The sequence below is a fragment of the Natator depressus genome, chromosome 7 (assembly GCF_965152275.1).
Source record: "Natator depressus isolate rNatDep1 chromosome 7, rNatDep2.hap1, whole genome shotgun sequence".
In the NCBI taxonomy this organism is placed as follows: Eukaryota; Metazoa; Chordata; order Testudines; family Cheloniidae; genus Natator; species Natator depressus.
In genome coordinates, this window is record NC_134240.1 from 110,916,117 (window position 1) to 110,931,231 (window position 15,115).

Below are 15,115 nucleotides of genomic sequence, written 5' to 3' on the forward strand. Positions count from 1 at the left end.
TTCTCTTCTAAAACTTTTTTATTTTGTTAGCCCAATAAACCTCAGCATATAAACAAAAATTCAGAGATCATTTTGTCCGAGGTATAGCGAACTGCTCCCTAATGACCTGATTTACTATATTTACTTGAAACATCATCTTAACAAATTTTATTTGACACCAAAACACATGAAATATGTAGGCCGCTTTTAAGGGTTTTTTTTGTTTGCTTGATTTAAAGAATACATACATAGTTGTCCCCTATCTTCACTACACACAAATGCCTTTATTGTTTGGCTCCCTTCCTTCTTTAGCTCAACAGGATTTTTATTTATTTATTTTTTTTAAAGGTGGAAACTTACTAGCAGCTGTTGCTCCTTTTTAGAGCTAGGATCTTGGAGGAACCGTTATGATGGCTCTTTTAAGCTCTAGCAGTGGAATCTTGAAGGGATTAGAGAGACGGAAGCTGTGTCCGCTCTCTGAAGGAATTCGCAAATTTCGTGTTATGCAGAAATGGTGCTGAAATTACTGCAGAGCTATGGGCCTTGAATATTGCAAAGCAAGCTATAAAATTCTATATTTTTATACATCATAAAGAATTTACAAGTGGCACCTATTACAATAGATGCTGATTTTTTTTCAAAATTGTCTATGCTATAAATGAATGATTACTCAAGTTTTTTTCCTCTTAATACAAAAATATCAGGTGAAGCAGATCCATATTCTTACTTTCAGATGTGACTCTGCTGCATCCATTAATGCTAAAAACTTTTGTTTCACGTGAAATAAATATTTCTAAAGCCTTTAAAAGTCAAACTCAAGCATAGATATTTCAGATTAAGGGATGCTTCTCACCTTACAGCTGCTCTGCCTACATCTGTGAACTCTGCAACACTGTGTATAACAAAAGAGAAGTCATCTAAAATGAAATCTCACCCCCTAAATCATCCTGATTGGAGTAAGAGAAAAAGACAGACAAAAGAAAAATCAAGCAAAATCTCAGAGGTTTTGTGACAGTTGATATACATTTAGAGTCACTTACACAGAATAAACAGAACTGGACAGGCAGATAGGAATGAAAAAGAAATTATTTTTTAAAAAAACCTAACTGTGGCACAGCATAAATCACTGTATTATTGCATTAGAAGTTTCTGATACGTAAATGATCATTTAACCCCAGATATCCCTTTAAAGTGAATGTATTTGTCTATCTTTGTTATATGCCACATGTGGATTATCTCAAATGTATATAACTGCAATCGCTCAGGACATAATTCATTTAAATAAAGATATCCTTGGTAGGATGTCACCTTGCAGAGGTTTTTAGTTTTCAAATCTAGCAAAAGTATGGCATTCCAAAGAAATAAAACAGCCACTTCTCATCTGCACTACAAGCCAGCCAGCCAAACTGTCAAATCAACAGTCTGTCACAGGCAGTTTTCTTAGATTTTATATCGTTGCATGCAGTGTTGTTGTAGCTGTGCTTGTTCCAGGATATTAGAGAGACAAGGTGGGTGAGATAATATCTTTTATTGGATCAACTTCTGTTGGTGAGAGAGGTCACCTGAAGAAGAGCCCCGTGGAAGCTCAAAGGCTCCCCAACAGAAGTTGGTCCAATAAAAGATATTACCTAAGGTCTGGCCTACACTACAGACCTATATCAGTATTACTACGTTGCTCAAAATGTGAAAAATCCACACGCCATAGCAATGCAGTTGCACTGGCTTTATCCGCTGTGTAGATAGCACTATGTTAGCAGGAGAGCTACTGCCTCTCGGGGTGGTGGAATAACTATGCCGACAAGAGAGAGCTCTCACATCAGCATAGAGCGTCTTCGTGCACTGATGCAGTGGTTTAAGTATAGACATGCCCTCACTCAACTTGTCTTAGATTTTAGGTACTTCTATGTGCTATTTTCATAGCAAACAAGAAAGTAGTCAAGTAAATAATTCAAGGAGTCATTTCTAATGGACCTGTTCTTGATTTTGTAACTGTGGTTTTCTGCAAATTTAACATTATTGCTTGTCAAAAAAGTGGTAAGATATAATATGTCTCAAGGCTGCAGTGGGTACAAATCAAGAGACACGTTTTAAACATAGGGAATGCATTACTTTCCTTAGTAAATAAGAGAAAAGCATAGGTGTATCTTAAGGGAAAATAAATCAGCTTACACTGTCCACTTCCTATATTTTGCTGAAAAATAAAACTAGCAACATGACTGATATTTGCATATATTTTTCAAGAACATAGTATAAAATGATACTTTAATTCATAATATATAGATATATATGACATTAAACTCTTGCATTCAGAACTAATACAACACAAACATTTGCAAAGGGCAAGATTACATTGCCATTTCCTTGGTAGGAATCTTAATTATTTGCAGCATAATGACCTTGCAAATCAGCTACTAGCTTGATATAAATTTTAATTATTATTCATAATTGTCTTTTTTCACCCTGTCTATAAAACAAACTACTATAAAGCTCATTTTGTTTTGCAGCCAAGTACATATATTATAGTATAAAACCCACAGGCTATGTATAAAAATTTAAATCTTTCGTTTGTTTAGAAGAAATGATTTATCTGTATGGAATCTCAATATTGTTCTAATGTTGTAATTTTTAAAAAATACTTTGTTTTTTTTTAAACATATATTCCAGGAAGATAAAAACAAGACTGTTTCCACACTGGGTCAGACCAATGGTCCATCTAGCCCAGTATCCTGTCTTTTGACAGGGACCAGTGCCAGATGCTTCAGAGGGAGTGATCAGAACACCGCATTTGATCAAGTGATCCACCCTCATGGTCCAGTCCCAGCTTCTAGCAGTCAGAGGTTTAGGAACACCTATAGCATTCACTTGCGTCCCTGACCAGCTTGACTAATAGCCATTGATGGGCCTATCTTCCAGGAATTTATTTAATTCTTTTTTTTAATCCAGTAAAAGTTCTGACCTTCACAACATCCTCTGAAAATGAATTCCACAGGTTGACAGTGAATTGTGTGAAGTAGTAACTCCTTATGCTTGTTTTAAACCTGCTGTCCATTAATTTCATTGGGTGAGCCCTGGTTCTTGTGTTATGTGAAGGAGTAAATAACATTTCCTTATTCACTTTCTCCACACCAGTCAAGATGTTATAGACCTCTATAATATCACCTCTTAGTCATCTCTTTTCCAAGCTGAAAAGTCCCAGTCTTTTTAATCTCTCTTCATACTCCTAATCATTTTTGTTGTCCTTCTCTGCACTTTTTCCAATCCTAATATATCTATTTTGAGACAGAGTGACCAGAACTGAATGCAGTATTCAAAGCGTAGGCATACCATGGATTTATATACTGGAATTATGATATTTTTTGTCTTCTTATTTATCCCTAATAGTTCCTAGGATTGTTAGCTTTTTTGACTGCTGCTGCACATTGAGCAGATGTTTTCAGAGAACTATCCACAATGACTCCAAGATCTTTCTTGAGTGATTTTGTATGTATAGTTGGGATTAATATTTTGCAATATACATTACTTTGTACTTATCAACATTGAATTTAATCTGCCATTTTGTTACCCAGTCAACCAGTTTTGTGAGATCCCTTTGTAATTCTTCAGTCAGCTTTGGGACTTAACTATCTTGAGTAATTTTGCATTGTCTGCAAACTTTGCCACCTCACTGTTTACCCACTATTCCAGATCATTTATGAATATGCTGAACAGCACTGGTTCTACTAGAGATTCTTGGGGGACCCACTTTTTCTCTCCACTGTGAAAACTGACCATTTATTCCTACCCTGGTTTCCTATCTTGTAACCAGTTACTTATCCATGAGAGGACCTTCTCTCTTATCCCATGACTGCATACTTTACTCAAGAGCCTTTGATGAGAAACCTTGTCAAAGGCTTTCTGAAAGTCCAATTACACTACAACCATTGGATCACTCTTGTCCACGTTTCTTGATCCCCCTCAAAAAATGTTAATAGATTGGAGAGGCATGATTTAAGTTTACAAAGGCCATGCTGACTCTTCCCCAACATACTGTCTTTATTTATATTACTGATAATTATATTCTTTACTATAGCTTCAACCAATTTGCCTGGTATTGAAGTCGGCTTACCAGCCTGTAATTGGCAGGATCGCTTCTGGGGCCTTTTTGAAAAATTGGTGTCACATTAGCTATCCCGCAGTCATCTGATACAGAGTGACGGGTTACATACCACAGTTGTTAGTTCTGCCAGTTCCTTCAGAACTCTTGGGTGAATGCCACCTGGTCCTGGAGACTTCTTATTGTTTATCAATTTGTTCCAAATCCACCTCTATTGATGCTTCAATCTAGGACAGTTCCTCAGATCTGTCAGCTAAAAAGAATGGCTCAGATATGGGATTCTCCCTCACACCCTCAGCTTGTATGAAGACCGATTCAAAGAATTCCTTCAGCTTCTCTGCAACAGCCTTGTCTTCCTTGAGATATACTTTAGCACCTCAATCATCCATAGGCCCCACTGATTATTTGGCAGGCTTCCTGCTTCTGATGTAGGTAGTTAGTTAGTTAAAATGTTATTAGTTTTTCTAGCTTTTGCTAGTTAATTTTCAAATTCTTTTTTGATCTCACTAATTATACTTTTACACTTGACTCACCAGAATTTATGCCCGTTTCTATCTTCCTCAGTAGGATTTGACATCTAATTTTTAAGAGATGATGTTTTGTCTCTAATCTCCTCTTTAACTCTATTGTTTAGCCATGTGGCATTTTTTGGTCCTCTTACTGTTTTTATTTTATTTGGGGTATACACATAACTTGAGCTTCTATTATGGTGTTTTAAAAAATGTTCCATCCACCTTGCAGGCATTTAACTCTTGTGACCGTTCATTTTAATTTCTGTTTAACTAGCCTCTTCGTTTTTGTGTCATTCCTATTTCTTCTACTGTGCTGGATTTCTTTGGTGTTTTCCCCCTACAAGGATCTTAAATTTAATTACATTATAGTCCCTTTTACTGAGCAGGTCAGCTATATTCACCTCTTGGGTCAGATCCTGGGTGCCACTTATGACTAAATCAAGAATTGCCTCTCCCCTTGTGGGTTTCAAGACTAGCTGCTCCAAGAAGAAGTCATTAATGGTGTCTAGAAATTTTATCTCTGCATCTTGTCTGGAAGTAACATGTTCCCAGTCAATATGAGGATAATTGGCATCCCCAGTTATTACTGGGTTTTCTGTTTTTGTAGCCTTTCTAATCTCCCCGACTATTTTACAATCACTGTCACCATCCTGGTAAGTTCACAGTATATTCCTGTTATACGCTTATTCAAGCGTGGAATTTCTATCCATAGAGATTCTATGGTAGTGTTTGATTCATTTAAGATTTTTACTTTATTTGGCTCTCTGCTTCTTTTCACATATAATGGCACTCTCTTATCAGCGTGACATACTCTGTCGTATATATTTTGTACCTTCTTATTACTGTGTCCCATTGATTATCATTGTTCCACCAAGTTTCTGTGATGCCGATTATATCAATATCCTCATTTCATATCTGGCACTCCAGTTCAACCATCTTAGTATTTAGACTTCTTGCATTTGTATACAAGCACTTTTAAAAGTTATCAATATTTAGTTCTCTGCTCTAACGTGATATAACTGAATACAAGAAAGGCCATACTGGGTCAGACCTACAGTCCATCTACCCCAGTATCTTGTCTTCCAACAGTGGCCAATTCCAGAGGGAATGAACAGAACAAGAAATCATCACGTGATCCATCCCGTCACCCATTCCCATAGGGCTCTTTTTCATTTGACTGTTTCTCTTCAGGTCCTACCTGCATTTCATCAGCTTCTATCCTCTCCTCTTTACTAGGATATAGCGTATTCCCTTTAATAAATACTCCCTTAAGGGATGTGTCTGTCTGAACTGTGTGCTCCTCTGCACCTGTTGGCTTTCCCCCCAGCCCTTAGTTTTAAAACTCCTCTATAACCTTTTTAATTTTACTTGCCAAGAAGCTAGTTCCTTTTTGGTTTAGGTGGATCCCATCCTTTCTGTACAGGCTTCTCCATTCCCAATAGTTCCCCAGTTCCTAATAAACCTAAAATCCTCCTCTCAACACCATCATCTCACCTATGCATAGAAACCCTGCAGTTCTGCCTGTCAAACTGGCCCTGCATGTGGAACTGGAAGCATTTCAGAGAATGTTACCATGAAGGTCTTGGACTTTAATTTCTTTTCTAGCAGCCTAAATCTGGCCTCCATGACCTCTCTCCTACCTTTCCCTATGTCACTAGTATCTACATGTACCATGATCACTGGCTCCTCCCAAGCACTGCACATAAGCCTATCTAGATGTCTCGAGTGGACTGAAACCTTCACACTCGGCAGGCAATTCACTGTGAGGTTCTCCTGGTCATCAAAAACCCAACTATCTATATTTCTAATAACTGAATCCCCAACTATTATTACCCATCTCTTCCTAATAACTGGAATTCCCTCCCTTAGAGTGGTATGCTCAGTGCAAGAGGATATCATGACATCATCTGGAAGGAGGGTCCCAGCAATGGGATCATTTCCCTCTGCTCCAGCCTGATGTTCTCCTTCCCAAAGGCTTTCATCCTCCTCAACACCACAGAGGGTGTCAAGACTGGGGATGGGACTGCTCTGTTATGCTCCAGAAAGGCTCGTCTATGTAACTCTCTGTCTCATTTAGCTCCTCCAATACAGCCACTCTGGTCTCAAGAGTCCATACTCTGTCTCTGAGGGCCATGAGTTTCTTGCACTGAATGCACACATTTGTCACCTGCTGTTGAACTTCTGCCTGCATTTTTTTTTTTGCTCTTGCACGGTTTTTGTTTGTTGGTTCTTTGTGTTCGTTTTTTATTTTCCTTTTTGGGGTTGTTGGTTGGTCTAAGTTTAGAGAATGTTCATTAGCATCTGACTCTCATGCTCCTTCTTTAAAGTCTTACACAAAACTCCCTCTTTTGCTGCTCCTGCTCACTAGCTCCACTGGTCCCTTACACACTGGCTTTTTAAAACCCCTGTTCTCCCTAAGTTAGCCATCCATGATATAGGTGGGCCTTCGAACAAAACAATCAACTGTTAGACTGAACAGCTAAAATCCACAGCTGAGCACACACAAAATGGTAACTCATTCCCACACCTAACTGCATTGTATAGCAATTAACAAAACACCCTTTCCTCCTTCATCCCATTTCCTGCCCCAAGTGGCCACAAAGAAAAGAGACTTTGCAGCATGTATAAACCACAACAGATCGGAATGGGCCCTCTTCCCACAAAATCATCTGCTGGCAGCTCCCGGTCTTATAAATCCAATGAGCTCCAGCTCAGGAACCTTTGCAAATCACAACTTCAGCAATTTGGAGAGAGAGGAAAAGTTGTAGCCTGGAAATTTAGGGTTTAAAGGTCAAAATAAACCAGCATTTAGAAGTCAAGTTACCTGAACTGTATACTTCTGTATTTCATCCAGAACAAACTCCACTTCTTTTGAGGTTGTCAATGAGGCAAGATTCCCACTCAAATTGTAGCAGTATAGTTTGGCATTGTCATAGCTTTCACGACTAGAATTTATGCGGAGGCAGGCATCGCCAATGTGACTCCATCCTTCCCCACACAAATGAGCTAGTACAGAAATCGCATTAAGATACAAATTTATATGTTGTTAAAAAAAAAGCATACAAACGCACATCTAGAGGGTTTAGTTTTGTTTTTTTCAAGTCACAGTCCAGTATATACCATTACTCAGTTTCATCATAGCGTATAAATGTATTATTAAACAACCTAGAAAATCAGGTTTTATATTACTTTGAATGTCAATGTAGTAAAAGTGCCAATTAACAAGAAAAAAAAACATATATAGTGTTGCAGTAAGTTATATTCTGAGTTACAGTCTAATAGCATCACTAGTATAACCTTTCTGATATTTATAAAGACTTAAATGTAAATAAGCATTCAAGGCTATACTATGCAAATAATATATATAGGTTTGACGTTTTGGTGCCATGGCAATAGTTGTCTCAGAAAAAGGAGTAGATTAGAGTTTATCTAAATCTTTTTTTTAGAAATATGAAGACATTTATTAGAACCAAAAGATCACAAAGGTGCATCTTCTTTCTTTTGTCCCTTTTATAATTTTAAAATAATAATCACCCTATAACAGCATGGTGGCTAGTCACACAATACTAACTGTCAGTAAAACAAATTTCTGATGTTTTAAAATTTTAGGGAAAGATATGTTTTTAATCTTATCATTAGTATGTGTTTAGCACTAGTCACATGCACATTGTTAAAAGATAAGTAACTAATTGATAGCAGTTAACGTATTCTACTAAACTAGCGTCTTCAAAGATCATTTACATGCACTTTATGATTGTCTAAAACTTATTATTTAAAAATTATTCACTGAGCAATTTCCGCAAATAATTTGCTCGGTAGATTGTTTAGAAGCAGTTTGTTACAAGAATCTGGTATCAAAGTCAAGGGTTTTTTGTTAGCTTTGATTAGACACACAAATAACATTTGTATTGTTTATATTCCCTGATTGGATGTGCATGGTGTATCGAATCTATTTTACAGTAAGAATATTTGGGTTTTAGAAAGTCAAAATTTACTTTCTGGGAATGTTCTATATTAGCATCTTAAAATGAACTGTTATCATGAACATTCCTGCCAGTGAACTCAGTCACTAGATTATCCTTGAAAAGGAGATCTTAAAGGAGAGTGAGCACAAACAAAACAAAGTCATTTTTTTCTAGTTGAATAAATATTCATGGAAATTAATTTGGGATATTCATCCAGCTCTCAAAATAATTAAAAAGTAGATTTCAAATTTCAGAGCTTTTACCTGGTAAAGCCTGGCATTCTTGCTGACGCTGATCCCACTGGCAGTTCAGGTTTAGTGAGCAACTTTTACAGCTGGTCAATTTATTACAGATCTGTTCATTTCTCACATGACATTTGGTGTAGTTTTTGACGGACTATAAAAAACAAAACAGACAGAGAGTATACCTTTTATTAAACTGCTCATAGATCAGAAATCAGGAGTAAAGTGCACAAGGCTCCCACCAATCCAGTTATTTGTGGGTTAGACAGGCAAATGAACCTATGGATTCTAAAAAAGTGGGAAAGGATTCTGGTGTGACTGACTGGAGCAGAAAAAAAATAAAGGACCTCATATTGCAATGAAAAAATAAGAGCTAAGAGAAAAGAAAGCACAAAATGTAAAAAAGAAACATTTGTCAAGAATTCCAGTAATTTCATCTTGGATTTTTAAAAAACTACTTGTACTTAAGATATGAAGTATAAAATTTAAAGAACCTGAAGACTACCATTTTGGCAGGAACAAAAGAACAGATCAGGAACAAAAGAATTCCCTCTGCACTTCAGTGAATGAGCAACACAGTAAACTCTGAAGGCAATTTTTAGCTAAGACGCTTTGATGACTGAAGTATTGCTCTCTAAGTAAGGCATTTATCTTTTTCTTGTTTGGGGCTTTTAGACCAAGATGCAAGTATTGATACCTTATTTAATAAATCACACAGACAAGTGTCATTAACATACACTTAAGACTGTCTCAATTAATTTCAGGTCAACACAACCAATAAAAATTAAGGAATTCACAACTTAAGGCAACATTATAATCATCAAAAAACCCTAACACACACAAACTCCTCAAGTCCACAACAACTGGTCACAATGTGCACACATGCAATTCTTTGGATTCAGATTCAAAAGACACATCATAAACTCCAACCTAATCTAAACTAAGGTATATTCCCTACAAACATAGGCATACTAGTAAACCCAGGCTTAGGTGTTGGAAGTGGTGATGTTCAGCTCGTAGTGACAATATGCATCAGAAGGACAAATTTCAAGCATTTAAAAATTTCTGAAATAATGCAAGAGGGAGAAGAAAAGCAGGAGGTGACAGTGTAAGTGAAGAGAACAGGAAGGAAAAGAAGGAAGATTTCCAATTCTTTAACCCCTCCTTTTTTTTTCTTTACTGTATAATGACAAAAAGTATACATTAGCTGTAGATCAGAAAGGCCCAATTCAAGCATGAATCCACACAATTCAAACTGACAGAGTTCAATTTTTCACTATGATCTGGACTTTGCCAAATAAATCTAGCTCCCAATTCACTGTTATATTAGCATGGTCTGCAGTTAGACTGCACTGGTGGTATGATCCTACAGTGATGGCCCAGAAAGGCCTTCCAGTTTCATCTAAGGGCATGTCTATATGAGGAGAATTCAGGAAAATTAAGGTGAATTAACTAAAAGTGTTTAATATCCATAAACTAAAACACATTAAACACTGTGTAGGTGGTCTCATTCAGCATTAAAGTGGTCATAGTTAACCATAGTTTAGGGAAGATTAAGCTATAGCAAACTAAGGCCAGTTTAATCCTGAATGACAACATCCACACAGGAGTTTAATGCACTTCAATTTATGCAAATAACTTCATACCTTTAGCTGATTTGCGTTAACCTTCCAAATTGTCACCATGTGGACATGGCCTACAATAAAATGATAAGGCTACTCAAGTATTCCTTGATACTTCTCTTTTCTTATGATATGAAAGACTATACCAAAAAAATGCAATCGCTGAGGTTATCTAAATGGAAATACTTTATCATTTAAGACAATTGGTGAGTTCTCAAGGGCCACCATTTCAAACCCACCACACAAAGGGCTATGCATACCTAGCAAGCAGGTGTTTTATTTGTATGTATTTGAATTTTTCTTTTATAACTACCATGCTTGCCAACCAGCAGCACACTTAGGTCATCAGGTACCATCTATACCATTTTCCATTCCTTTCCCCAAATTCACCATCAGATTTCTTTACCATTCTCAGTAACTAGGCAAAAGATTATTTTGGCAGACATGAGGCAAATACAGTGGTGCTGGAACAGTTTTTGGAGTCGGAGTGCTGAGTTGAACCCCTTACCCGCATCCGTGAACCTCACTGCCCCCTAGACCTGGGGCTGGGAGCAGGACCGTGGCTTTGGATGGGGTGGCAGACAGGGGTAAGGCAGCGGAGGCTGGGGCCACAGTAAGGGGCAGATGCGGAGTCTCAGGCATGGGGCCAGCAGCCAGGCGGGACCCTGGGCACAGGGCTGGCAGCTGAGCAGGACCCTGGGACTGGCAGCAGTGCCCCAAGGGCCAGGGGCTGAGCAGGACCCCAGGCTGGCTGCGGAGCCCCTAGGCAGCAACAGGGCTGGCGGGTGGGACCCCGGGCCGCAGAGGCAAGGGGCCAGCGGCTGGGACGCCAGGCGGAAAACCTGGGGATGCTGCAGCACCTTCCGTGCCTATGGGCAAATACAGTTAACACTAAGACTCACTGTTTCCACATTCCAGAGACGGGTGGGTGAAGTAATCTCTTTTACTGGACCGACTTCTGTTGGTGAAAGACAAGCTGTCAAGCTTACACAGAGCTCTTCTTCAGATCTGGGCATCTTTCCAAATTTATAATACAAGGAGTATGCAGTAGTTAAAAATAAAGCAGAACCAATTTAGCTAGGTATTGCATTTCTCAAATCCACTACATCGCTAGACTAGATTAGTACTGGTATGGAATTCCTAACCTATATCTAATATGTATTTGTTGTCTTTTCACAACAAAGTAATAGTACCATTATTAACAAAAGTCTCTACACTCAGTCAAACGAAAAGACAGGCCTAGCAACTGTTAGGAAGACATTTAACTTAATTTTATTCAATTTACCTGCCTCTAAGATAGGTAAGTATTATTCACATTTCCTCCTGGGAATGTTTTGAAGACTAAGTAATGTTTGAAAATCACTTTAAGATCATCCACTGGAAGGCACAGTAGATGGGGATAACACCACCACTAGCATTAGCAGAAGCTGACACTGCCCCCAGTATTTGGTTTTGGTTCATATGTACCAGGCTACAAATTAGTTCCACAAGCATGTGTACAGTGTTGTAGCCGCATTGGTCCCAGGATATTAGGGAGACAAGACAGAATATCTTTTACTGGACCAGTTTCTTTTGGTGAAAGAGACAAGCTTCTGAGCTGCACAGAGCTCTTCTTTGGGTCTGGGAAAGGAACTCGGAGTGTCAGCTTGTTTTGCAAAAGTAGTTAACGCATATTCTATGAGATCATTCAAAGTGAGGTGGCCCATTAACACCTCTGCGGTCAGATGACAAAAAAGGAGAGCTAGTGGATTTCAACTACAACAACTTCACAACCCACAGAACAGCACCTCTGGGAGAAACCATGGCACCAAGACCCATCACACGCACGCTATACGACATCGCAACATCAATTTATCAAGTCTACCTCTAACCATAGCTGTGTTATCTCCAGTGGACTGACCATCTCTGCCCCACCACAGAACCTGATACCATACTAACACATGGAGAACTAGAAGAATTCTTTCACAACAATGACGACACTACCTGTAGCCTGTACCTGTAGCCAGATGCGGCCCCTCCATTTGCTATTTCGAGTGCAGTCTGCACAGTTTCCTGTTATGCTGTTACAAAGACACAAGCAGTGGAAGCTCCCCAATGATGTTAGATGCTTGCTTAAAGCTGTATTGCTCTATATTACCAATTGTATTCATGCTTATGAACATGTAATCAATTAACATAAGGAATGAGTGAGATAGTGTGAGTGACAGCCAATGGCAAAGCAAAGCAGCAAATATTGCCTTTTATGGAACCATGGTATTAGCTTGGTGAAGGTACAAATTTCGAGATGGGTGGCCAGGACAGTTACCAACAAGGAAATGTAACAGCACGCTAAACTCGGGACCCAACCGGAAGCAGTAGAGCCCTCCTGCGGATCCGAAGGGACTTCGGGGACTCTCGTCACCCCACAGCCGATCTCTGGGCAGCTGTCACCTGGCTAGCCTCAACCATCTGCGATATCGAAACCAACATCCATGCCTGCAGCCTGCCAGCATGAATGAGGGGGGGGGGTGTGTGTGTGTGTGTGATTGCACAAATAAGGGAAGCAATAAATCAACCCTCAATGCTGATCTAGTTCACCAACTGTTTGTGGTTATTCCTTGGCTGGTTCCAAGAATGGGTAACACTACCCACAACTACTACACCCCCATGAACAGTTATAAGAAAAAATAATCATCTGCTTGGACATCCCACAGTGGGATCATTATGCTGATTGCTTCAGGAAAAAAATTGACTGTGAAATCCTTACTAAATATCAGATCCACCACAATCTCTCTACCACTGAGAGGACCACTACACAGTCCCTGAAATCCAATCACCAGAGCCCTGTTGTTTGACTCCTTCAATGGAGATGAAGGCAACACGGAAGCAGGTTTTGGGGAAAAGGAAGATGATGATGATGAGGTTGTAGATAGCTCACAGCAAGCAAGCAGAGAAACCAGTTTTCCTGACAGCCAGGAACTGTTTCTCACCCTGGACCTGGAGCCAGTACCCCCCGAACCCACCCAAGGCTGCCTCCCGGACCTGCCAGGTGGAGAAGGGACCTCTGGTGAGTGTACCTTTTAAAATAGTATACATAGTTTAAAAGCAAGCATGTTTAATGATTCATTTGCCCTGGCATTCTCAGCTCTCCCGGATGTACTCCCAAAGCCTTTGCAAAAGGTTTCTGGGGAGGACAGCCTTATTTCGTCCACCATGGTAGGACACTTTACGACTCCAAGCCAGTAGCACGCACTCGGGAACATTGTAGAACAAAGCATTGCAGTGTATGTTTGCTGGAGTTCAAACATCATCCGTTCTCTCTCTCTCTGTGTTATCCTCAGGAAAGTGATATCATTCATGGTCACATGGTTGAAATAGGGTGCTTTTCTTAAGGAGACATTCAGAGGTGCCCGTTCCTGCTGGGCAGTTCCTGTGGCTAAACAGAAATTTTCCCCGCTGTTAGCCACGGGGAGGGGGAGGGGCTAGCCACACGGTGGGGGGAGGCAAAATGCGAACTTGGAATGAAAGCACATGTGCTATGTATGTACTGTTAACAGCAAGGTTTACCGTGAAAGAGTGTACCCATTGTTCTATAAAATGTGTCTTTTTAAATAACACTGTCCCTTTTTTTTTCCTCCACCAGCTGCATGTGTTTCAAGGATCACAGGATCTTTTCCTTCCCAGAGGCTAGTGAAGATTAGAAGGCCAAAAAAATGCACTCGCGATGAAATGTTCTCTGAGCTCATGCTGTCCTCCCACACTGACAGAGCACAGACAAATGCGTGGAGGCAGACAATGTCAGAGTGCAGGAAAGCACAAAATGACCGGGAGGAGAGGTGGCGGGCTGAAGAGAGGGCTGAAGCTGAAAGGTGGCGGCAGCATGATGAGTGGAGGCAGGATTCAATGCTGAGGCTGCTGGAGGATCAAACTAATATGCTCCAGCATATGGTTGAGCTGCAGGAAAGGCAGCCGGAGCACAGACCGCCACTACAGCCCCTGTGTAACCAACCGCCCTCCTCCCCAAGTTCCATAGCCTCCTCACCCAGACACCCAAGAACACGACCGGGGGGCGGCCTCCGGCCACTCCACCCCAGAGGATTGCCCAAGCAACAGAAGGCTGGCTTTCAATAAGTTTTAAACTTTTAAAGTGCTGTGTGGCCTTGTCCTTCCCTCTTTCACCACCCCTCCCGGTGCTTCTCTCCTCCACCACCCCTCCCGGGCTACCGTGGCAGTTATCCCCCTATGTGTGTGATGAATTAATAAAGAATGCATGAATGTGAAGCAACAATGACTTTATTGCCTCTGCAAGCGGTGATTGAATGGAGGAGGGGAGGGTGGTTAGCTTACCAAGGGGCAGGGGGTTTCATCAAGGAGAAACAAACAGAACTTTCACATCATAGCCTGGCCAGTCATGAAACTGGTTTTCAAAGCTTATCTGATGCGTACCGCACCCTCCTGTGCTCTTCTAACCGCCCTGGTGTCTGGCTGCGCATAACCAGCGGCCAGGCGATTTGCCTCAACCTCCCACCCTGCCATAAACGTCTCCCCCTTACTCTCACAGATATTGTGGAGCGCACAGCAAGCAGTAATAACTGTGGGAATATTGGTTTCGCTGACATCTAACCGAGTCAGTAAACTGCGCCAGCGCACTTTTAAATGTCCAAATGCACATTCTACCACCATTCTGCACATGCTCAGCCTGTAGTTGAACAGCTCCTGACTA

The 15,115-nt window shown here is 40.2% G+C and overlaps 1 protein-coding gene across 1 annotated transcript in view; it reads right to left on the reverse strand.

Annotated features, from left to right (window-relative positions):
• Positions 1–15,115, reverse strand: part of ATRNL1 (attractin like 1) — a 990,764-nt gene that overhangs the window by 697,964 nt on the left and 277,685 nt on the right. Inside the window, exons 15-16 of the mRNA XM_074959279.1 lie at positions 8,813–8,945; positions 7,409–7,590 (exon numbers count right to left, since the gene is read on the reverse strand). Coding sequence (XP_074815380.1) covers positions 7,409–7,590; positions 8,813–8,945 — 315 coding nt within the window. The remainder of the gene's footprint in view (positions 1–7,408; positions 7,591–8,812; positions 8,946–15,115) is intronic.